Source organism: Rhineura floridana, chromosome 5, assembly GCF_030035675.1.
Source record: "Rhineura floridana isolate rRhiFlo1 chromosome 5, rRhiFlo1.hap2, whole genome shotgun sequence".
Classification (NCBI taxonomy): domain Eukaryota; kingdom Metazoa; phylum Chordata; class Lepidosauria; order Squamata; family Rhineuridae; genus Rhineura; species Rhineura floridana.
Genome location: NC_084484.1, coordinates 141351256 through 141376766, shown reverse-complemented (window position 1 = coordinate 141376766; position 25511 = coordinate 141351256). Strand labels below are relative to the sequence as shown.

At 42.9% G+C, this 25511-nt stretch overlaps 2 protein-coding genes across 5 annotated transcripts in view; one reads left to right on the top strand and one right to left on the bottom strand.

Annotated features, from left to right (window-relative positions):
• NME7 (NME/NM23 family member 7) overlaps positions 1 to 3009 on the top strand; it is a 139108-nt gene extending 136099 nt beyond the window's left edge. For all 4 annotated transcript variants that reach the window (XM_061628292.1, XM_061628290.1, XM_061628288.1 and 1 more), the window contains one exon: positions 2746 to 3009. In XM_061628292.1, coding sequence (XP_061484276.1) covers positions 2746 to 2778 — 33 coding nt within the window. In that variant the 3' untranslated portion in view covers positions 2779 to 3009. The remainder of the gene's footprint in view (positions 1 to 2745) is intronic.
• The window catches only part of ATP1B1 (ATPase Na+/K+ transporting subunit beta 1), a 44165-nt gene continuing 21471 nt past the window's right edge, over positions 2818 to 25511 (bottom strand). Inside the window, exons 3-6 of the mRNA XM_061628293.1 lie at positions 11632 to 11787; positions 8383 to 8570; positions 6163 to 6243; positions 2818 to 4211 (exon numbers count right to left, since the gene is read on the bottom strand). Coding sequence (XP_061484277.1) covers positions 3945 to 4211; positions 6163 to 6243; positions 8383 to 8570; positions 11632 to 11787 — 692 coding nt within the window. The 3' untranslated portion in view covers positions 2818 to 3944. The remainder of the gene's footprint in view (positions 4212 to 6162; positions 6244 to 8382; positions 8571 to 11631; positions 11788 to 25511) is intronic.

Genomic DNA, 25511 nt, shown 5'->3' with positions numbered 1-25511 from the left:
CAGGACCATTGGTTAACTGATGCTACACATTATTGGGTGAGAGAAGGGAGAGGAAAAACTCAACACACTGATGTGCCATTTTTTATGTTGAGAACAAGTTCAACAGCCAAACTACTTACCACATTATATGTAGTACAGCATTTAATATAGGTGTAGTTTTAAACCAGTGGTGGAAAACTGAATTCCTCCACTGCCAGAGGATACAACTTGAAATGAAAAAATTATGAACACACACTAAGGGTTGTGTCTAGTATTAGTCCTACTCAGAGTATACTGATTCGCAAGAATGGGCATGACTAACTTGAAAATGGAAATGGACTGCCTTCAAGTCCATCCTGACTTATGGCGACCCTATGAATAGGGTTTTCATGGTAAGCGATATTCAGAGGTGGATTACCATTGCCTTCCTCTGAGGCTGAGAGGCAGTGACTGGCCCAAGGTCACCCAGTGTGCCTCATGGGTGCGTGGGGATTTGAACCCATAGTCCAATACTCTAATCACTACACCACACTGGCTCTCTTGACTAACTTAGGTCCATCAATTTCAGTGGGTCTACTGTGAGTAGGATTTAGTTGGATACAACATTCAGCATGCTCCTGATTCTTCCTCTCTCCATTTGCAAGCATGGCTTGATTTCACATCCTTTGTATCTTCAGCTTGAATTCAAGTCATTGAAGTCATGAGTGCACTCCCAATTCTTCCTTTTAGCCACAGCTTGATGTTTCCCCATGCCTGACGTCATTGGCCAGGGAAAGGTGGGCATGGTTTGCCCAAAACAGTTTGGCAGGCCAACTGCTGAGGCCAGCACCCCAATTGTCCCTGTAGGCAGGATGTTTTCCACCACTGTTTTAAACAATTTCCACCAGAGGATTCTGTATCAGGATTGTGGTGTACAGGCTGGGGGGAGGAGAGAGGTTAACTCTGTCATTCTCTCTTAAGTTACTGAGAAGCCTCACTTTGGAAACTTCTGAGATAAATTGCAGCTGTGGGCATTATCTTTTTTTAGGAATGTGGACAGTTTTCCTTGTAGAAACCCCAAAGGAAGGGTGGCATAGTGGATACCAGCTTCTCAGGCACACACAGCATGGAACTGACAGCTCAGGTCTGCAGTAGAGAAGACTGTTGGGTAGCTAGAGCTGTAAGCGTTTTCAACCATCTGGACCATTTGTGTGGAACTGAAGACCACCAGGATGTCCATTTTTTTGGAGGCTTTTTCAGTTTTTGCTGTCCTTAAGTTAAAATTACCAGCAAGCACTCACCCTAGCTTTAATGCTACTTCCCTTGAAAGGCTATAACACTGCCTCCCCCACGCTGGGTTTACTTTAAATTGCAGAGTCCATCCAGCAGTGGAGGGAAGATCAGATAAAAATCAACAATGTTTAAAAACAAGTTGGGTCCTAAGGATGAGGGTGAGGGAGTAGAAAGGAACAAGCTATTTGTAGTTGTTGTGAATTGTAACTCTGCCAAACTATGAGCCAGCAAGTCAGAATATCTGGTCAGTGGCAAAAATTAGAAGCCATGGGGCAGGTGACTCGTTCCTTTGGAAAGTCATGCTACAGGCATCAATCTCCCCTGCCCTCAAAGACTCTGTTCACAAATTATTTATTTTTTATATCCCAATCTTTCCTCCCAGGGTGGCAAACAAACACCAAAACACTAAAAACACCAATAAAACATTCCAAGTTTCTTTCCTGCTGGCTCTTGAACTCTAGTTAAAGACTGGTGGAAGTGTTTAAATTCATTATTCTTTTCTGTTTGCCTAGGAAATCTCAAATGCTTTGCATCCTCCCATTTCCCCACCCCCACCAATTGCATATTGTGGGGTAGGGGAAGCATCTTTCTATTACTGGTTGTAATGAATGGTATATCTAGAGTTCCAGGACAGGGTAGGGACACTTGAAATCTGCAAGGTGGTCCTTGTGATGTTGAACTCAATGTAATGCTGAATGCAAGGCTTCACCTGCCCTACATCAGTCCCATTACAAGTCAAAACCACAACATCTGTACAGGGCCAGCTTTGTAATGGGCTTGCTGCCAGCTCACCCTTCCCGTTGGCCTCCTTCCATTTACAAGCAAATTTAACCATGGAAGGGATGGGGGGGCTGGATAATGGAGGCTATGTAGGCCACATCCTTCAGCATGCTCACAAAGTATCCCTCATCACTGGGGAATCTAGTGTCTTTGCATTCCTACAGCAGTGGTAGCACTCCTGAGCGTGCTGAAGAGCATACATGCTTTAAGGAGTCTTGCTGTATCTTCACCATTGCCAGCAACTGGCTCTCTTTCTCCCCCAACTTATACATACACTTTGCAACAGTAAATTTGTTTGTGAAGGAGAGAGCAGTGAGTTCTTAGAGGTATGCCAACATTATGACATTGAAGAAAGCTTAGTAAAATAATATGCCACTGTGGGCCTCTTTAAATAAATAAATCTCAATTTTTCTAAATGCTCCCAGGAAAGGGTGGAGTAACCAACCAAAGTTATGATGTGTGAACTCCTTCTCCCATGTCACATTACTACTAACGAACATCTTCTTCCACTCTGAAATGGAACTATGCACCAACACAGTCCAACCAGAACATGTGTGTTCTGAAGATGATTGTTATTTCTACAGGCCATGATTGACTTCAAGGCAGTGAGCATGGAACACAAGGGATGTTTTTAGCTGGTTATTCAGATTATCATTCTATTGAGGCTGTTTTCAAGTTAATTATGCCCTGCAATAAGTTTGTCTCTTTTTACAGGTCCAATACTTCTTCAACATCTTGAACAGCTAACTAGAAAATTATGAAGCATATAGAAAACAAGCCACAGGATGGAAGATGTGTGTTTATTCATTTATTGACCAATGTTTTAACCTGACTGAAATACAAGATCAACAAGAGCACTGTACTCCTGGCTATTACATATGTTAGAACATAGTTTGCACTTTAGACAACATTTAACACCAGTTGATGGGGTAACTGCATTGCTTTTCATAAAGTTCAAAATAAAGATTTATTTTCAAACATGTGGCTTTGGTTTATTTTTATACATTACACTTTTTTCTTGCAGAAAAAAAAATAAAATTGTACAACTGCATAAATATAAAATTCTTCCACCATGAAAATGGTTAAAACATTTAATAAAGACAGCACCACAGCATATGATGCCTCTAGCAGGAAAAGAAAATATACAAAGCAAAAATAATTATTCTTGTCACCGACAGGTTGACTTGGGCCTCTCACACAACTTCAGAACATACTGGAGAATGGGGGAGTGGGAGGGAGGGAGAGAGAGAGACAGCATTTGCTACAAAGCACAGTACACAGTCACCTTCTCTCCTTAGTGGTGCTTCAAAGTCAAGGTAATTTTCCCTGCCAACACACTAAATAAAGTCATATGATCACGGGAGGGGGGCTCTATGGAGTGCTGTTGAATAATCTCACAAGTGGGCCTTCACCTTTTTAAAAATGAAGAAAAAATAATAATTAAAAGAACCGTGCCAGTTTTAGTCCCACTGAGTATTTACACCTTGGACAGCAAATCTTTGCTCACAGAAAGTAGAAAACGGGTACAATAATACATGGCTTGAAAAATGACCAGAGTAATGCACCTATAGTACTGTACACTAAATAAAATTCACAAGGCAGCAATATTTAGAGGAGCAGAAACACTGCTTACTACAAGTTAGTTATGGAATAATTTACAGTAGAAATGGGCATGTCCCAAGGCTCAATTCTGTTTTTTGTCATTTACAGTAGAATAAATATCTTTGTTGCTATTGCTACACTTTTAAGTTTACATTCTATCCTAGTTAAATGCAGAAAGCTAGTGTAAAGCATATAGATTACGTGTAGGTCCCATACGTATGACAGTTTTGTTCAAGACTAGTAGGTTTTTGTCTTTTTTTATACTCTTTAAATGGCTAAGAGGAAAAAGAAGAAAGAAACTGTGCTTGTAATCAGCTGCTTTTTATGTCAAATTTCATATCAAAACGTCCCTGGAAACGATCTTTGTCACTGTAGTGGATGTTTTGACCGTAGACCTTGCACTCGATACGCACCTCCATGTCATAGGTCAGGTTGGTAAACTGCACGGCTACAAGGGGCTGCTGGTATTTGGGCTGGAGGAGCTTGCCATAGTATGGGTAATATTGTAGTGGAAAGCCACCATAGCCACTCATGCCATAATATTCCACAGAACCAATTTTGTCAATATCTTCCTCTTTCTGAAGGAAGAAAAACAGAGAGGTCACATGCAAATTCCACACTTTGTGTGCGCCATCTACCATATTTTCATCATGGGATATTCTGTCATAACTTAAACCTCACATTTTGAAAACAGGCTTATCCCATTGAAACGTTACTCATATATCTGTCCAGCACACTCTCGTGAATTCTAACAGGGGAATGAGTCAAGCATAATAATGTCTCCATAAGTTGTGATTGCCTTGCACTCAATTATTACATACCAGAAGATTCAGTGATGACTTCTTCCTCTGTTATAATGAATGCATTGAGGAATTGGCAGCAGGATCACTTTCACTGCGCTCACTCCAAATCTCTATGCATTCATCTGAACAGCCTGAAAGCCTACACACTGAAACAGAAAGTTCTCTCTGTGGAACTGGGAATCCAGAAGATAAGTATGTTGCATTTCTGCCTTCCCTGTAAGATTCCTAGAAACATCAGGTTGACCACTGAAGAAAATAAAAGGCTGGACTAGATAGTCCATTCTAGCAGGGCTCTTCTTGTCTTCACGAGTTCATAGCTGTATTTAGGAATTGTGATGGATGTATTACGTAAATACCTGAAGGAGGGCTTCAGCAATTAGCAAACTATCTCCAACCTCCCAGTCATTCTTGTTGCCCAGCATGAGTTGGGAGGGCAACCGTCTGAAGCAGGGAGCCACCTGTAATTGTGGAAGCTCCGCACAGATTTTTCAGATTTATAAAAATGTCCTCTCAACTCATGCAGAGTGATAAGAATAAGTAGAGGTTACCTAGATGTCCCCAGGGCTCTGCCCCCCCCCATTTACATAACAAACCATGACAAGACCTGAAAAGGACTCATAGCTAGTACACATACAAGGGAAATGGAATTGAGTTGTGAGCTTGGGTTAGGAGTTTTCAGTGTGAATTTTGTTGCTGTCTTTTACCCAGTATGTGATATTTCAAAATGGGTCTGTTCTGCAATTCTCTCCCCTGATCCATTCCTCTTATTTTCCACATGCTAGCGAGGGATAGACAGTGTTTAGTGATCTAAGTCTAAATCTTATTGGACAGGGAAGAGGAGAGATTTTAACTTGGTTTGGCTTCCACTGAAGGACATTCTCTTATGACAGGAGCTGTCGCCACTTCTGGTATCAGGTCTCAGCTTCTAATGGAAAAACAAAGGACTGGGTTCTCTCTATTGGGTGTTATTTGAGGCTCTACTTTTAGAAGAAGCGACAGCTGTTTTATCTTGGTATAGAGCGATATTGCTTTGCTGGGCCAGACAGCGAACCACTCAAAGCAAGTAAGATGACAGATGGCAAGGGAGCCCATTTAAAAGCTATCATGCATGCACAGAACAAAGAGGAAAGCAAACATAGGAAGCCTCTTTAACCCAAGTCAGATAATTGGTCCATCTAACAAAGTATTGTTGACACTGACTGGTAGTGACTCTGGGGTTTCAAGCAGGGCTTCTCCCTAGCACTACATGAAGATGCAACAAAACAACCCGGGGCCCTTCAATCGAGTACTCCTGCACAGCAACCTCTATTCATTTCCTTGTAGGACTTGACCAGGGTTTCCTGTCATGGTGAATGTTTACTAGGCAAGTGCTAAATAGTCACAAACCCACAGATTTTTCAGAATTCAGGAGCCAGGGAGCTGCCACTGAAAAGGCTCTCTATTTGCCATCTGCCTCACCTCTAGATTATTATGTATGGTTATGCTGATATAGAGAGCACAATCCTTCAGACACCTCATTCTCAAGTTTTATAGGGCTTCAAAACTAAGAAACAACACTGGGCTATGTGCCCAGATATGGACCAGAAGCCAATGCAGCTGTTCAAGTACTGATGAGATATGGTCCCAATTCATAGCCTAGTAGCTATATTTTTGAACTAACAGGTGCTGGACAGTCTTCAAAGGCAACCCCATCTATAACACGTGACAAGAGCTTCAAGTATTTTACCTTAGCAGTGCAGTGAACAGGAATGATATTAGGGTGATATCTTGTCTTCAGCTCATGTGGGATGGAGTCATTTAACGGAGGCTAAGAGGAAAAGGAGCACGTTATAAATTTTTTTAAAAAATCTTGCTAAAAAATTAACTCCTGCTCCAATAAGTATACTTCCCAAATATTTACACCCTCCAAAAGTCTACTGGGATGGTCAAATGCAGTTTGGAAATTAAATGAGGCAACCCACAAATAAGATATTTGGAGGACTCCCTGGTACAGGAGCATACAGGCTTGTAAATTAAAAGGGGGGAAATGTCCAGGACCTGCATAGAGACAAAATATTAGAGTGACCTATGTCATTGTCTGAAGAAGGGATTTCTGGGTTCACACTGAACACCAACCCAAAAATGCCTCTCCTTGCTGCTACCTTTTGATGGGATAGAAAGAGGGAAACGTGGCTGTCCAGTCATAATTCTGATAAAATCCTATATTTCTCAGTTGTTGTCTATAGACAGCTCTCACTTCCACTTTGGGTGCGGAGACAGAAATCTGGCAGACTGTGTGAGTTGAGCAATTAAGTCTGGCTGAGGGGATGTTGAAGGGCTCTCTTGCAGGATGGAGGAAGGGACAGAGAATCAGGGCAGTACTCTAGTGCGTCCCTTCAGCTCAAAAATCACCAGTAGAACAATGGGGATCCCCCTTGTCCCCTGCACATGCCCTGTCTCCTCCCCAACTCTGTTCCAGAGGGTTGGGGAAGCCCTAGAAAAGATTGAGGGGGTACAGGGGGGGGGGGAGGAGAGGCAGAGAAGCCAAAATCTTTGTACTGATGGAACTACTTACTTAGTGCTACAATGAATACAACCCTCAGTCTGGAGGCTCTGAAAGCTTATAGTATCATGAGACATAAGGGTCACGTGGGAGGGGGTGTGCCATCAGGTGAAGAACACCTCATGCTATACTCCCCTTCCTGCCTAGATCCTGCACCCTTTTACACTGCAGTGGAGCATGTTTTTAGGAGGGGGGCAGTGTCTTGTGTAAGATCCAAGCTGCACTACCAGCCTCCCCTTCCAGACTGAACAGGAATGTTCCTTTTAGGGCTGGTGATAAAGTGCAACTGCATTTAATTGCACATCCCCCGCTCCCTTGTGCTTGTCTATTCCCGGCAAAAAGGCAGATTATAGGCTTTTAAAAAGCTGGCTTTCTTTTCATTGCATCCACAAAACTAACGTAGGTCTGAGCAGGACGGCTACTGACTTGTGGATGTGTTTGCAAAGCTAAATGCGGTCACTTTACTGACAAGAGAAAAGAGATATGACAAGTAGAACACCAGATGTTGACACTAGACTTTCTCCTGACTGGTCTTTTATTATGGGTGTATCTGCAATAATAAGCTAGTATTGTGTCAAGTAATGGCAGATTTATTTTGCTTCATTAGCTGTTCTGCAATGCTTCCTGATAGCTACCATATTTTTGCTGTCTGGGACAAAATGCAGGACGAAAATAACCCAGAACATTTGCAGTATGAAAAGTTACAGGATTTCAGCAGCATATTGCAGAATATACACTGATTAGAAATATAGCAGTGTGGCCACCTCAAATCTTGGAAGCAGAAACAGTATTGAAAGCAGAATCACATATGTTCACCCAGATAGCATTAGTGGTGGCTAGTTGCTCCATGTCAGCAGAGCACCTTGGACAGGTCCTTGTCAGCTTCAGCACCTTGGACAGCTCACTGAACATTTGGACTAAAACCCAGAGTGGATTCCACTGACATGGAGCCACCAGCCACAGCTGGATGGCATTATGAGCACAAGGACTCATGAATGTGCAATAAAAAAGGATGTCTGGAGAGGCCCAAAGTCTTTAGTTGATTATAGGGTGAACTGAATAATGACTTAGCACCATGACTGAAATAGACCCAGTTTTTCAGTAGGGTTTGATGATGCCAAATAGAACTAGAGATGTGCTAATGGTCACCTCTGTTGTGTGACCAAAAGATGAACAGTTTTTCCATTCTGTGGGAGCTGCCCCCCATAAGAAGAGTCTAAGCAGCCCCAAAGTGTTTATTTGAGATCAATGACAGAAATAACATGGGCATTAAACAAGTGCAAGCTTGTTGAAACTGAGAAAGTCAAAGACTCCCCAAGAATCCTCTTTTTCCTATAAGGTCATGCTGCCACATCCCACCATTACTTTGCCTCTTTATGTATAGAAAGGACAAGCGGCACTTGCCTGAGGTATGAAGCCCAGAATCCTGTTGAGTTTGATGACGACACATGGTTTGCCATCTTTGTAACCAAAGGAAGGATCATTTATCCCAGAGCAGTTTCCCAGCCAGAACCGATAGAACTTGCAAGATTGCCGCTTGCCCAGAGTGGGGTCATAGGGAACAGCTTCGATTTTGGCGGGTTGAGGTTCAGCTGGAGGGGGAGACAAAAAGTCTGCTTACATGCATTCTGACTAACTTGCCACAATTTTTTTAAAGTGTTGTTGCTGTTACTGTTATCAAGGATAATCATCAATTAAATTTATATCCTGTCCTTCCTCCCAAAGGAGCCCATGGTGGCAAATAAGGTGTTTGCTGCCTTAGGGTCTCTGCTTCCATCCTACAGAATAGCTTTTAGTCCTCATTAGTCATCTCAGAATGATAAACTTTAAAAGCTCAAACTAAAAATGTCTAGAGGTAAATTCTAAACCTGTTTCATATTTTGAGGGAGTTTAATAATTTTGCACTGGCAACATCAAAAGGAAAACTTTTGATAATGAAAATTCAAATCTCCTACTAGACGCATTTATTCCCTTGGTTTAATCTAACTGGTTGTGTCTCCCAGATACCAAAACACACAGCCCTATGAACTGTTTTCATGTACATCAAGTCTCTCGGTGACAAGTGCAGTATTGATCATGCCATTTTTCTAGATCATGGTGTGCTTAAAAATGACTGCATACACAAGTGAACTGCTAGGAGATCACAGGAGCTCTGTCTCATTTCAGACAGGCCTGTCACATGTCACTCTTATAACTACCAGATCCTGTAGAAGACAGGGCTCTTTTACCTTTACCTTTAATAGTTATTATAAGAAGGTCACAGAATGTGTGGCTTCTCCGCCAAAATTCTTTCTTGCATTAATCTTATATAGTGCCCTCCAGGCATTGATTAGAAACTTTGTCATAGATGTTACCCAGCAGCATCAAGATGGTGCAGCAAACAAAGTTAGTGTCCCAAAACATACCCCGCAAAGGCTTGTCCTCTAGTTTTAAAACTGAAAGGGATTTATTTTAATGCGCACAATTCTCAGTAGGTATGACTTGTTTTCCTTGAGCAGGTGGACAAGATATTAGCCCCTCAGGCAAATTTTGTGCAAGCAAGTCTTTCTGTACCAGAAGGCAAAGTGCCGATTCACTTCTCTCAGCTAAGCAAGCATGAATAGTTCCACGGTCTGCATTGTTGCTGTGATTAACTGAATTTCTTATTCCACCCTTTCTCCTAAAGGAGCCCAGGGCAGCAAACATAAACAAAACACTTGAACACCAATATCCATAAAATGGCCAAGTTCTGACAACCATTTGAACATTGCCTTATTTTTCTATGTGCTTCATTCTTCCCAGGGCACCTCTTTCAGAACTTTTTAAAATTAAACTGTTGGGTGACAAGAGGAGATCTGGAAATCCAGGTTGCTACTAGACAAGATGGAAAGCACCGGAGTGGGCAATTTCCAGCACAGGAGTAGTGGGCAAAAAGAGGAAGGCTCATCCTTTTCCCCACCCACCAGTTTCTCCCTGCAACTGCCTGCCCTCAGCTGTTTTCCTCTAAACTGTGGCAAATGTATCTAGAACCCTGACTGGGGGGGGGTAGGGGGAATCAACCAACTAGGACCCCAAACGTACTATGTGTCATGATCAAACCAAAGCTGAAACACAGTGAGCATTACTAAATTATTGTTGTCATTGTTGTTATTAATTGAATTTATATCCTGCCCTTCTTCCTGAAGGAGCCCACAGCAGCAAACTTAAATAAAGTAATTTAACAAGAAAAAGAAAAATGTACTAAAAACAATGAAAACCATTCCAAAACACAATTACAATGAAAAACATTCTAAAACATTAGCTAGGTGGACCCTCTACCCTCTTAGAGTCTGATCTTTAATATTGTTTTAAGTTGCTTGGAGACCTTTGCGTATAAGCAACTAATAAATCTAATTAATCATCATCACCATAATCTTTTCAGCTGCAGTGTTGATAGATAGATATCAAGGAACTGCTAAATAATGGAACTATAGCTAAATTGCAAACAACAGTTGGGTTCTACTGTCTCCAACCAACCCAAGACACTACAGGTCAGTGCTATGTTAAAAACTAACACCATAGTTTCCAGAGGCAGTGTCTCACACAGCTATTGTACTGCACAAAGTTGGCAAGACAAGGGACAGCTCATCTACATGGAACCATGTGGCAGAGCCCTAGGTACCTAAAAGCAGGGAAGGGGAACCTCTGGCCCTACTGATATTGTTGGACTCCATCTCGGATGGAAGATGTAGTTCAACAACATTAGGCAGGGGGCAGTGGAGCTGGAGTAAAGAAAAGCCAGGTGATCGGTGAGGTTATTTCAAGCCATATTGGCTTCAGCAGACATGAAATTATTAAAGCATGCAGAGAAAGCTATAGTTTGGGGTTGGTGAGGGCTCAGAGGGGTGAAGGGGAATCAATCAAAGCTGCATACCCACCATACATTTAAAGCACATCCCCCCCAAGAATCTTGGAAATGTAGTTTATCCTTCACTAGAGATGGAAAGATCTATCAATTTCCATCCTCTCAATTTCTCATTTTTCCACTCTTAAATTCAGTTCTCCACATTTCTGCAGCTATTGATGATTTTTTTTAAAAAAAATCCTCATGAAAATTCTCCAGCACATTAGTGCAAATTTCTCCTAATAAACACATTTTTGTAGAGTTTTGATTAATGTACGCATTTTTGCAAGCAATTTCTACATAATGTATTTTTGTATGTTATTTTTACACAGATATTCATTTTCATGCACACTTTCTCCTAACATACATTTTTGTAAACATTGGTCGGTGAACTGCATTGCAAAATTTGAGTAAGTGCAAATTTTGAAGGACAGCTGTGTTTTGATTCTCATATTGTTGTGGAAAGTGCAAATTTGTTAAGATTCCGCTTGAAATTAATCAAATTTCTCACCCTTCCTTATCCCTCACAAGTTAGAATTCCCAGCACCCTTAACAAAGCACAATCCCAAGGATTCTTTGGCTGTGTGAGAGAGACATGTGCTTTAAATGTATGGTATGTACATAGCCCAAGATATTCACTTAAATAAAGCAAAGTCCCCTTCTTCCTAGTGAGACTGAAACAGCTGCTGGCCAATGTCACTGGGCATCAGATGCACTTTAGATGGACCAGGCTAAAAAATAAATAAATTTAAAAACAAACATTATGTGCAAACAAAATCAGATCTACTCACAGGAGCAAGTCTTAAGCTCATTCTCTGCTTGATCCGGAGGCAGATCATAAGCCTTCAAAAAGTTCTCAAGGAGCTTTGTGTACTTATGGTATGAGGTGGGATCAGAAGGGTTGAAGGAAATCTCCATTTTAAGTACCTGGGGACTACTTGTCAGCCCTGAAAAAGGAAAATAATCATGTTAACAAAGAAACATGCAGACCAAATGCAACCTATCTGTCTTGTATTGTGCTTGCAGCAGTGAAGCCTCCCCCTGAAAAGATCACATCCTAACTTTCCTTGTGCAGTAACATACCAGAATAATTTGGAAATACGCATAGCTATAGAATATAAATGCTCAAATTGTCCCCTTTCTGACACATCAAAACAAGGAGGAAAATGAGCTCTGCTGCTGACTGGTGTAAGACTGATTTTAGCTCTACGCATTTCAGAGTGAAATACTCGTTCTTCAGGAGCTTGAAAAGCTTGCACGCATTTTAAGTTCAGAAACACCTTGTTCTGAAAATCTGAACTTCAGAATCCACCTTCAAACAAGGTAAAAGGCACAGTTTTATTCTCTCTACATCCTTGCAGAATTTAAAGAATCTGCAAGATTTTTGAGCATATTCCAAAACACATAGCCTTTAGCAGTAGACCCAGCAGCCTCTCCTCCTCCTTTGATGCATCATGGTACTTCTCCCCTTCCCGGTTTCTGAACATTCCTTTTTAACCCTAACCCTTTCCTCTAAGCTGCTCAGAGTGGTATTTCATCATATCATTACAGTGTGTGTGTGTGTGTGAGAGTGAGTGAGTGGGGGGGGGCTTACCCAAGGCCGCCACCTAATGAGTTAAATGGGGATTTGAATGAACATCTCCAAGCCTAGCACTATATTGGCTTTGCTATAAGAGCTGACCTCATGTGTTCACAGACTGCACTGTTCTCTGGTAGACCACAAGCCTCTTAAAACAGAGCATTCGCATATAAGTTATATGGTGCCCCTGACTCCACTGAGAACGGTAAAGCATGTTTTTAAGGTTGTTTCACATGATATTAGCTCTACACTCATGTAGAGTCCAGCAAACAGGTAGACAGTCTTATGCGAACACTGTGGGAATATGACCTGTTTTGCTACACCTACATGTCTGGAAGCTGCAGCATTCCTACATGACGGCATACATGGTGTTCACTTTTTCTGCTCACTTGGATACTCTCCTATAAGAAAAATGGTATGTGGGCTTGTGAACCACAGTGCAAGATTTCAACTCCAGTCATGTCAGCCAAACCATTTTACTGACTGTTTCTATCAGCTACAACCTGCAGTGAGTGAGGAGAACCAGTGTGAAAACCTGGGTTTGAAGTGGCAGCTCAGACAAGGAACCTAGAAAAAACCTGAGCAAGTCATTCATTCAGTCTTACTGCTTCATGTGTTAACACAATGACCAATGCAAGGTCATGGTGAGACACAACAGCCAAGTACGGTATTAGAAAGTGTATCCAAAATTAACATATTTATATAACAAGTGGGACCTGCAACAAAATCTTGCAACCTTATTATAAGGTGAAGTACACCTTATTTCAAAACGTTCCATTACCCCTCCCCTGGATTCCATCCTTCCCCAACAGTCACCAGCATTCTGTGCCCATTGACGATGCTCAGTACTCATTGATCAATTTTAGGCCCTCCTCCCACTTTAGTCTTTTTCCTCCTAAATACTTTTTTCAAACTTTGAGGTTCCCCCCCCCAAAAAAAACTTGCCAATACCTCCCTCTCGTGCAGGAATGAGAAACCTAGCTAGACTGCAATTCCCCTCATCACTGACCATTGACCATTTAATGCTGGCAGGAGCTACCACAGCATGGTCTGTTGGACGATGGTCAATACCCAGGAATGTTGGGACAACATCTAGAGTGGATTCCATGCCATGGAATAGAGTATTACACTTGGACTGGGGAGATCTGAGTTTGAATCCTTACACAGTTGTGAAGCTCAATGGGTGACCTTGGGACAGTCCAACAACATCTGGAGGGCCACAAGTTCCCCATCTCTGCCCCAGAGTATGAATGGGGCCAGTTACATAATGATCCACAGTCAGATAAGAAGTTTGCTATTAGAAGAAAGGTTTGCATTTGTTTTTGGCCCAAATGTTTCAGCCAGGAATTCCTGGGGCATTCAAGTGAGGAAGATAATTGGAACTAAATGATTACACCTAAATCTGTTACAAGTGTTTACTCACTGTCCCTTAACAGGTGCTTTATAAATGTAAGTATCTAAGCTTTTGTTTTTTTCAACATTGCTGAAAGACCATCTTCATGAAAGGTATCTAAAGTGATTGGGGGTGGAGTGTCTGGCATCAGTGAAGCCTTCCCTCAAGATGAGCAAACAGCTGCTAAAGAAATTACAAGGAGACCTACCGCTTACATCTGGAAAAGAGAATCTCTAAAGAGAAGAATATTACAAATGGCTCTTACTATATGGTCACAATGAACCCTCACCGTTAGGAAGGCTCATCAAACTGGCATGTTCATCAAATTCTTCTCTCCTCAGAATGCCACTATGGAGTTGCAGTATTTATGTGGGGTGTGCACCCTCAATAGCACAAAAAATCAAGGTGATCTGAGTTAGGCTTTCACATTCCTGAGTCAGACTGCACCACCAAGAAAGTATGTTGAGGCAAATCAGGGATCTCTATACTTCTGAGTTGCTCTGTGTCCTCAGCTGTCACCCCAAAATTTAATGCATAACTTTTTTCACCTTTTTTGCCTGAAATTTGGCAGGCTTAATGCAGTCTGAAAGGGCTTATGTGAAAAGGAAAAAGTTATAGCTGTTTTTAATTCCTCATTACAGTCATTTCAGCCATTTAACAGATCAGATCTGGAACCAAATAGTGAATCAGATCACAATGGCAGAGTGGATCTGAAACAGATTGGGCAGCTTTGAAATACTACAGATACAACACAAATCTCAATGTCACTGCACATCCCAGTACAGAGCAGTCAGTGACTTTCTCAAAAACCAAAACATATAGTCCATGTAAGAGCTTTTGATGTGGGATTTCAACTATCAGACATTTATTGTTTCACCTTAGTAGTTTTTGGCAAGTTTCATTCTTCTCTCAAAAAGAGGTTCCACCTCATTTAAGTGCTCCTTTATTATATATATTTCCGGAGATAATACAGGAGAGACAGTGCAATTGAGTTATCATGAAGAACATCAGATTTCTTGAGAGACCCTCCAGTAGCACCTGCTTTTTAAAAATGAGGCAAGGGAGAAAGAATCCCTTTCCATTTATTCTGGTGAAACTTTTTCGAGAAAGAGAAACTGGCACTTGTCCATGCAATATCACATGCACCCAGCACATGTGACCAAAGCCATATTAGCCATCCCTTTTGCTATAGCTCAAACAAGCCAGTCTCAAGCAAAGTCTGAAGGTCTGGCTGTCTCCTTGCCACTCTACATTGTAAACTGTAGAAGCTACAGGGAAAAAAAGGTGTTTTCACAGGTCTGTGGAATCTTAGAAAGGAAAATTGCACACCCCATTCCTCCACAATGTGAAGTGCCCAAACAAGAAGGGATTCCGCTGTCCAGGCTTCTGACTAGATCAAAGGCAGCCACTCTACTCAGGCATTCCTTAAGCAAGGCAGATAATGAATGTGTGAGGTGAAGGGCTGCAGGATACACTCCTAACCTACACACATTCATTAGATTCTAATGAATTCCTCCCCCTGCTACAGATTACACCACCACAGGGGAAATCAGCTAGTGTTTGGAACCCCACAAACAATGCTTGTGGGGCTGTTTCCTGCCTGTGAGCTGGCATTTCACTACCCCTACATTAGAATTATTAGCGAATAATTAAATTTATTGAATATACTACCACAAGATGTAGAGATGGCTACCAACTTAGCTGCCTCCTACTCCCTGACAACAACTCCCGCCTCCTTCGCTACACTCTTCCCCACTTCAAGGCTCGGTTTCCCCAATCTGGTGCCTTCCATATGTTTTGGACTACACTCCCATCACCCCTGACGATTGACTATGCTGCCAGGGCTGATGACAGCTGGAGTCCAAAATGTCTGGAGGGTATCAGGTTGGGGAAGGTTACATTACACTCACAACATAATAACAGCCCCCTCCTCCCCACACACACAAACAAAAGGAAGAGCTTTGCCTGTTTAGAATTCTAAAGGCTTCATCATGAATAGAGGCAGAGAAAGCTGAAAGGGATAGAACTCACAAGCACAGTGAAGAGGGAACCACTGGCTGCCTTTCTCCATCCATTTTTTGTCCCACCCTCTCCCTTCTCTAGCTGATGATGATGATGTTAGGAGTTGGAAAAAGGAGAAGATGGTGGCAAACGGAAGTAAATAAATGAATACATTCTGGCAGATGTTTTTAGTTGCAGGGAACTGGCCCTTCCGTAAGCTGCACAAGGGCCCATAGGTGTGTGGGGGATGGTTCCAAACAACAGTTTTACAGAGGAGCATCCCACTTTCCTGGAGGTGGGGACCTCTGGGTTTAGGACATGGCTCAGGGTTTTGCATGCCAAGCACTGCACCTATGACCAAACACCTGTGCAGCCAAGAAAAACAGAAGCAAAAATCATTTACATTCTGATCCCAGACAACACCATGCGGATGTATATTTTGTGGGTAGTGGTGTCATTTTGGATAGTTGCCAACCACAAAAGTAGGTACCATTTGCTATGGGCAAAGCAGCCTATCACAGTTCACTGGACACAGAATTATCTCTTAGCTCCCATCCTAAAATGCAAACAGAAGTCTCCAATATTCAAGGACAAAACTATTGTGTCCTGCTTTACTGTCTTAACACTCTTTATTTCCTTCCACCCCCCATTTCTATCCTCTCTTGCCAACTCATATTAGAATAATTCAAACATATGCTTCAGATATGTTTCATTCTTAGATGCAACCAATTATCTTGACTCATTCCAGTCTGGATTCAAGCCTGGTTTTGGGACTGAATTGGCCGTGGTTGACCTGATGGATGCCCTTTATCAGGAGGACAATGGGAGTGTGACTCTATTATTCTTGTTCTCTGGATGGCTTTTGATACCATTGACTGCAGTATCCTCCTGAACTGACTGGATGAGATGGGTATTTGGAGCACTGTTTTATAGCAGTTCTGATCCTATCCCTGGGGTTATTTTCAGGAAAGAGCACCCGGTGATTCTCTTTTAGCCCCCTAGTAATTGTGCTGGGCAGGGTACCATCCTGTCTCCAATGCTATTAGCATTTGTATAAAACCACTGGGACCAATCATGAGGAGGTTTGGGGTGAGGTGCCATCAGCACACTCTGTAGCTTCTGAACCAGGGGAGGCCACACAAACCCTGGATTTAGTGGTGGGCTGGATGAGGGCCAACAAACTGATCCAGAATCCTGGCAAGGTGGAGACATTGTGGGTAAGCAGTTCCCAAGTCCAGATATTTGGTCAACTGCCTGCTTTGTTCAGGGTTGCACTCCCCCTGAAGCAACAAGTTCATAGTACATGGGTACTCCTGCATCCATCTGGATCCAACAAATTTAATTCATTTTAAACTGTTTTTAATAATGTAGGTTATATTGTTGTGACCCATCCTGGGACCTACTGGTGAAGGACGGATAATAAATTTAATCATCATCTTTGTCACTTAGTATCTAGGAGTGTCTTCTACCTGCTTTGGCTGATGTGACAGCTACAGCTGTTTCTGGACTGACAGTCTGACCACTGTTGTATATGTGCTGTGACCTCCAGATTGAACACTACTACAATGTGCTCTATGTGGACATGTCCCTGAAACTGCAGCTAATTAAAAATGCAGCAACTTGATTGCTTACTGGGGCAGAATATTGCCAACATATTATGCCACTGCTGAAAGAATTGCACTCTCAGCCATTTATTTATTTATTTGATTTATATCCCGCCCTTCCTCCTCATAGGAGCCCAGGGCTGCAAACAAAAGCACTAAAACACTCTAACACATCATAAAAACAGACTTTAATATATATTAAAACAAAACATTTAAAAAAACATATTAAAACAAAACACCTTTTAAAAAAAGCTTTAAAAACATCATTTTTAAAAAAAGCTTTAAAAATGTTTTAAAAGCAATTCCAACACAGATGCAGACTGGGATAAGGTTTGTTGACAGGGGAAGGTCTTTAATAGGTACCAAAAAGATTACAGAGATGGTGCTGTCTAAAATTCAAGGGGAGGGACTTACAAAGTGTCAGTGCCACTACACTAAAGGTCTGCTTCCTATATTGTGCGGAACGGCTCCTGATGAGATGGTATCTGCAGGAGGCCCTCACCTGCAGAATGCAGTGATCGGCTGGGTATATAAGGGGTAAGATGGGCTTTCACATATCCTGGTCCCAAGCTGTATAGGGCTCTGTACACCAAAATCAGCACCTTGAACTTAACCCGGTAGCTAATAGGTAACCAGCGCAATTCATTCAGCACCAGCATGACATGTTGGTGATGCCATGCCTCAGTGAGCAGTCTTGTTGCCACATTTTGCACCAGCTGCAGCTTTTGGACCAACCTCAACAGCAGCCCCACAGACAGCGCATTACAGTAATCCAGCCTGGAGATTATCAGGGCATGGACAACAGTGGTCAGGCTATCCCGGCCCAGAAATTGCTGCAGTTGTCTTACCAGCCAAAGCTGGTAAAAGGCACTCCTAGCCACTGAGGTTACCTGGGCCTCTAGTGACAAAGATGGATCCAGGAGCACCCGCAGACTACAGACCTTCTCTATCAGAGGTAGTATGATCCCATTCAAAGCAGGCAATTGACCAATTATCCAAACTCAGCGTCTCCATCTTGTTAGGATTCAGACTCAGTTTATTGGCCCTCATCCAGCCCACCACCGAGTTTAGGCAGCAGTCAAGGGCTTGCATGGCATCTCCCGATTCAGATGTTACAGAGAAATAGAGTTGTGTATTGTCAGCGTAATGCTAGCACCTCACCTCAAATCTCCTGATGACCGCTCCCAACAGCATGGGGGGAAATGGTCCCTGCAGCAACCCACAGCACAACTGCCAGGAGTGCGAAAGACAATCACCCAATGCTATCCTCCGAGAATGACCTTGGAGATAGCATTGGAACCACTGTAAAACAGTGCCTCCAATACCCATCTCACCAAGTCGGCCCAGAAGGATACAATGGTTAATGGTTTCAAAAGCTGCCGAGAGATCAAGTAAGAATAACAGGGTAGCACTCCCCTGTCCTTCTCCCAATACTAGTCAACCATTAGGGTGACCAAGGCAGATTCAGTCCCATAACCAGGCCTGAACCCAGACTGGAATGGGTCAAGATAATCTGCTTCTTCCAAGAGTACTTGCAATTGCTGTGCCACAATGCTCTTGATCACCTTCCCTAAAAAGGGGGTATTTGCGACTGGGTGGTAGTTGTTACAAACCAATGGGTCCATGCTGGGCTTTTCAGGAGTGGTCAGATCACCACCTCTTTCAGGGAGGCTGGAACCACTTCCTCCTGCAATGATGCGTTAACCACACCCTGGATCCACTCGGTGAAACCCACTTGGTAAGCTTTAATAAGCCAAGAAGGGCAAGAGTCAAGAGGACACGTACTGGCCATATCGTCACAAGCACTTTGTCCATGTCATCAGGCCGCATCAATTGAAATCAATCCCAAGAAGTTGCAGCAGAAGTTGCACTGGACACCTCACCGGGGACTACAGCAGATGCAGATGGGGCATCAAAACTGCTATGGAGGCAAGCAATTTTACCCTCAAAGTGCCTTACAAACAATTTATGTGGGCCTCCGAAGGGTCTAAAACTCCATTTCCTGGAGTTGATGTCAACTGACCCCTGACAATATGGAAATGCTCCACTGGACAGCTACTTGAAGATAAGATGGAGGCAGAGAAGTGGGCCTTCTTCGCCGCCCTCACTGCCACACAGTAGGTGTAGTTATGATGTTTTACTCGTGCCCGATCAGCCTCACAGCACATCTTTCGCTATTTACGCTCTAGCTGTCGTCCGGACTATTTCATTGCCCTAAGCTCACTGGTGTACCAAGGTGTAAACTGGGCTCCACAATGCCAGAGAAGGTGCTCAGAGGCAACCGTGTCAAGAGGCCAAAGCGCCTCACTGTTCCACAGTGTGACAAGGACTTCAACAGGGTCACCTGCTCTATATACTAGGAAGTCCCCCAGGGCATTCAGGAATCCTGTAGATTCCATTAGTCTCTGGGGGTGGACCATCTTAATCTGTCCACCATCCCTGCAGGGGAGAATCAGAGCAGTAAGTCTACACTTCACCAGGAAGTGGCCTGATCATGACAATGGGTTGAGATCCACCACCCTTATCTCCAGACCACCCCTTCCTCCATCTGGAGCAAAAAACAAGTTGAGGGTGTGCCCTGCCCTATGCGTTGGGCCGGTGACAACTTGAGACAGCCCCATGGTCATCATGGCAGCCTTAGCATGGACACTGAAATCACCCAGGATCATCATTCTGGGCTTCTCCAATACCACAGCTGCAATGGCCTCCTCCAGCTCAATCAGAGAAGCTGCTGGGCTTCACCAGCAGCATCCCTAGTTTACTGTTTCCTTGGCCCAACACCAGGTGCAGGCACAGCCAGCACCAAGACAGAGTGGTTTCCCGGTGACAGAGATGGAAGATCTGTAGACCACAGCAACTCCTCCCCCCCCCCATCCATACAGCCTGTGCTGGTGCTGCACTGAGTATTCAGGTGGGCAAAGCTGGGTCAGATCGACTCCTCCCAGCTCACCCACCCAAGCCTCAGTAATACACAACAAATCGGCACCTTCATCCATGACCAGATCATGGATGAGTGTGGTCTTATTGTGTACCGATCTGGCGTTAAACAACAGCACATACAGGCCAGTGGGCACAGCAGATGAGCAACAAAGAACCCATACATGAGAGGAGTGGGAACAAGGAATAGATATCCTTGCCCTCATCTTCTATAGTAGTTCACCACCTCCCCATGGTCATACCTCCCTCGACCCATGATATCTGAAATTGGGGTGGTATCACGCATGTTCCTCCTTACTAAGACTCCTCTCAACCACCTAATATGGACACAACAAGAGCCCACCAACAAAACCTACCTGAACCAGTTATCCCAATAGGCCACAGAGAACTGGGAACAGTCAGACCCATTCAATGACTTTCACACAGGGCACATCTACTCCCCACCCAACCCCATCTCATACCCATGGAGGGCAAGCATTCTGCCAGCTGCACTCTGAAGGCATCTGGCAACTTTCTCCTGTTGTTCACTTCACTGCACAGGCTCGCACCCTGCACAGAAACTACACATGCACCATATGCCCTCCCCACTACCAATCTCCTCTAGACTGGTTTTTTAAATATAGCAGGGGCTAGCTGCATTCCATATGCTTGTTCTCCCAGAAAGTTCAGGTCAAGTTTTAATTGGATTACCCAATGCATGCTTAATATTGATGCCAAAACTAATGGAAGGTGAAGTTCATGCTGCTTCGGTGACTGCCTCGCACCCTGTGTTTGTTAAGGCACAAGCCCTATTTCTGTTTGGCTCATCCACCTTAGGGTCAGAGGCCAAGGCAGCGGGGACCCTACACAGACACCTTTTCTAGACACTGCCATTGTAAGAGGAGTCATTTCTATACCCAGGCTGGGCTCCTGTTCTCCTCGGTGTCTCTCCCCCATCCCCTGGAAGCTAGCAAGTTTAACAAAATAATTTAGGAAATTAGATGTAATAGGAAATGAAGCACCTCTATGGTATGAGAGATTCCCACGTGAGGAGCAATTGGTCAAATCTGGGGTGACCTAAGAAGGGCTTTGTGGACCTTTAAGGGCACTGCTATTTTACCGCTAAGCTCTCAGCACTCCAACAGGCTGCCCCTCCTGTTCTACAATGGCCCAGTTGTACAACACGGTAAACAGTGGTTTTATCAGACCTTAAAAGCAGATTTTGCTCTTGGCCTGGTATGGGAGGGAGCAACAAACCATGATCCTTGGCTCAGCATGGCGTCCAAACTGGGACTACAGTAGTGTTTTACTCAAGCAAACCACAACTGGTAAGAAGAAAAAAACACCTGAGATCCCACTGTGGCTTGTTTGGAGTGTAATAAGCTTTGATCCTCAGTTCAAATGCAATGCCAGGGATCATGGTTTGGAGAGCCATCTGTGCAATCACAAAAAAACCATTAACACATTAAGGAAATGTGTAACAATAAAGACATAATAAAACAACAATGAAGATATATAACATACAAGTAGCACCTGAAGGTTTCAAGTGTTAGTCCTAGAAAACAGGTCTAATTTACCATTCAGGACTCTTATACTAGCCAGCTTTGGGGTCTGTTTAAAAGATTTTAAAATCTTATGGCTTTCACCCAAACCCAGCACAAGTTTTACTCTCAAATAGTATTTCATTCTCACTACAAGATACCCTTTATTTATTTATTGTATTTATATACTGCCCCATAGCCGAAGCTCACTGGGTGGTTTACTTTGGCCTTAATACTGTGCAAAAACATGAAAGGCAGATCTGTAGTTCTTACTCATCCCCTTGTAGGATTATTAGCCTTTGGGGATGGGGGGGTCAGGAGACAGGAGTTCAAAACTATTCTGAGTTCCAGTGTCTCTCTTTCTAACTTCACTCCGCTTGCCATGCAGTGCAATCCTATGCATGTTTACTCAGAAGTAAACTACATGCTGTGAGGATCACTTCCCTGTTAAGTGTAAGAATTGCTGCCTAAATGGTTTATTCCAGCAAATCCCCCCCCCCAACACACACATTCTAGTTTCTGGTTATCTTAAATTGAGGCTGCATATACACCATGCATTTAAAGCACATGACTTTCCCCAAAGAATCCTGGGAACTGTAGTTCAAGGGTCCTGGGAACTGAAGCTCTGTGGGGGGTGAATACAGTTCCCAGGATTCTCTGGGGGAAGACTTGTGCTTTAAATGTGTGGTGTGGATGCAGTCAATGTCTCCATAAAAAAAATCAGTTCTCCCACCAGGGCTCAGCATCATACCTGCAGGATGAATGGTAGCCAACGCCAAAACAGGAGGTTGGTAAATTATTCTCACCTCTGCCTCCAACTCAGGGTCATTATGTTCCTCCTACTGTAGAGATTCCTGCATGTGGACTATTAGTTCTGCCATAAGGTGCAGCTGCCTATTCCATGTACATGTAGCACAAAGAACACTTGTGCCACAATTTAGACATTACAACAGCTCACATGTTTTTTTTACACGTGGATTATTCCTGTTCAGAAAAATTAGTGCACAAAAAGGCTCACACAGTACAAGGAAATTGCTTGCACTTTATTCTGAAAACAGAAGCAGCTTTTGTCTAGGCAGGTTGTCGTTTAAATCAAAATCTTTCATTAATCCTTCAGGTACAATTCAACATGCAAAAAAAGCTGAGCTTCACTTATTTCCGCCTTTACTGTCCACAGCTTTGCACTGCATGCCTACCTCTCCAAAATAAATAAATGCGTCCTGGCTCTTGTTAAAGGGCAAACAAGAATAACTCCCTCCAGCAGCCCTGCCCTTCTCGGTAACCTTAGACCAACAATGTAATGTGGGCATGTGGGACAGGAAGCAGGAGGAGAAAGGCACCCAAATGCTGTGAAAGAATTCAGGAAATAAATGTTGTGCCAGGAGCTCACACATGCCAAAGGTAAACCCAGCTGGCAGCTACTCAAGACACCCACCAGGACCACTGCAGCCCCCCGTGATGAAAGCAGATTAATTTGTTTTGCTGGTATTCTGAGAGCTGATTCACAAAGAAAAGGCATGTGGTACACTAGTGTGCATCACTTTAGACAATCAGGTCAAGGAGGACAATATCCTTCTGTAGTTTCTCGTGTTAAAAGTTTCCTGCATATGGAAAAGCTATCACATTAGGGATTAGGGTTTGTCTCTGACTAGCTTTGTTTTTGACATAACAAGATTTTACATGGGTGTGCTTGAACGAGGATCCTATAGAGCAGGGGTTCTTAATGTGTGATCCCTGGCCCCCTCTAGGGGGGTCTGTGAACCAACTACAAAAAAAAGCTAAATTTCAATGTAATAAAATTTTGTGTATATTTATGTACATTTTTCTGGAGAGATGGGCCACAGCTTTCATCAGATTCTCAAAGGGGGCCATGACCTTAAAAAAATTAAGAACCCCTGCTATAGACTATAACTAGGTTTCCCTTTTGGATCAGAGTGTTTCCTTCTTCCCAGTGCAGCAGTTGTTCCCAGAGCCATCTGAGTCATAAATCAAACCAAGTGGAAAGTTTCCAGTATGTTGCTCTATTTCTAAATAAGCAGATTACAATATCCGGCAAGCATGAAACGATTGGTTGCAAATAAAGTCAGCAGACAGGGAATAATGTTAAAGCAGCCCTATGAATAAAACAGATTGGTTTGACCAGATAAAAATAAGACTGACAAAATTCTTGCCCAGAGATTAATATTAATTGCTATCAAGCTGGCCACAGTTGTGCATCATTACCCAACACATACAAGTGCTGATGGTACAGATGAGCAAATCTGTCAGTTTCAGTTCCTCAGTTTCCCAGTCTTAAATTCAGTTCCACATCACTTGTGATTTTTTTTAAAAAAAATCCTCATGAAAATTCATCAGCATTTTAGTGCAAATTTCTCCTCATGTATACATTTTTTGCAAAGCAATTTCCCCCAGTATAATTCCTTTTTGCATGTTATTTTTATGAATACATGCATTTTTATACACACTTTACTCTAGAACATGCAGTATTGTACACATTACTTGGCCAGAGAACTGCATTGCAAATTTCAGTAAAGTGTGGATTTCAAAGGATGGCTGTGCATTGGTTTGCATATTGTTTTGGAAAGTGCAAATTAGGTAGATTCACCTTTACATGAGAACTGAATCAATCATCTCCCCCATCCCTAGGTGAGGGTCATAGCTAACATATATCTTCTTGATTACCACTGGTTTAACTCTAAGTATGACAAAGTCTGCATCCAATCCATTGCTTTTATTTATTTGTTAAAATAGTTATACCTCACCTTTCCATGAAAACACGCAAGGCAGCTTATAGCAGTAAAAACATAAACCAAGACACAAGGGTTTTAAAAATATGAGACAGATCAGGAGACAACAAATAAAATGCATAGAAAACCTGAAATTCCAGCATTTAACAATATCAGCAATTTAGCAGGCCAAGTGCCTGCTTGAAAACAAAGGTCTTTGCAAGGTGGCAGAAGCCTATCCAGGAAACAGTAAGGCAAGTCTTCCTGAAAAAGGAAATCCAGAGACTAGGTGACTGTAGAGAAGGTCCTTTGGTGTCTCCCAATCACAACGCAGTTGTGAGCAGGATGCTAATTTTAATGGGGCTTTATCACAGATAATTTCACCTAGATTGGAGCTACTATGCCTTTTATTGCTCTGTAGATTTCAGAGCTTGGAAAAGTTACTTTTTTGAACTACAACTCCCATCAGCCCCAGCCAGCATGGTGCTGGCTGGGGCAGATGGGAGCTGTAGTTCAAAAAAGTAACTTTTCCAAGCTCTGCAATGTATTACCTGTGGAGCTACCTTTGAAAACGATCTGGAAACTTCAGTTAGTCCAAAATAGGCCTGCAAGATTAACTAGGACTGGACTTTTTGAATGCATTGTGCCAGTGATTTGTCAGCTCCAATGGCTTCCTTTTTGTTTCTGGGCCTAATTCAAAGTGGGCCCTTTTCCAGATGCCCCCACCAAGGGAGATCTGATGGATGGCTATGAGGGGAGACTTTCTCTGTGACAGCAAGCCAGTGGGGAAACACTCTCCCCAGAGAAACTCATCTGACACCAATGCCATATTCTTTTTGGTGCTAAGTTAAGACTCTTATCCTCCTAGAGTTTTTCAGTGCGTTGTAACGGTTTGGCTTTCAAAAAAGACC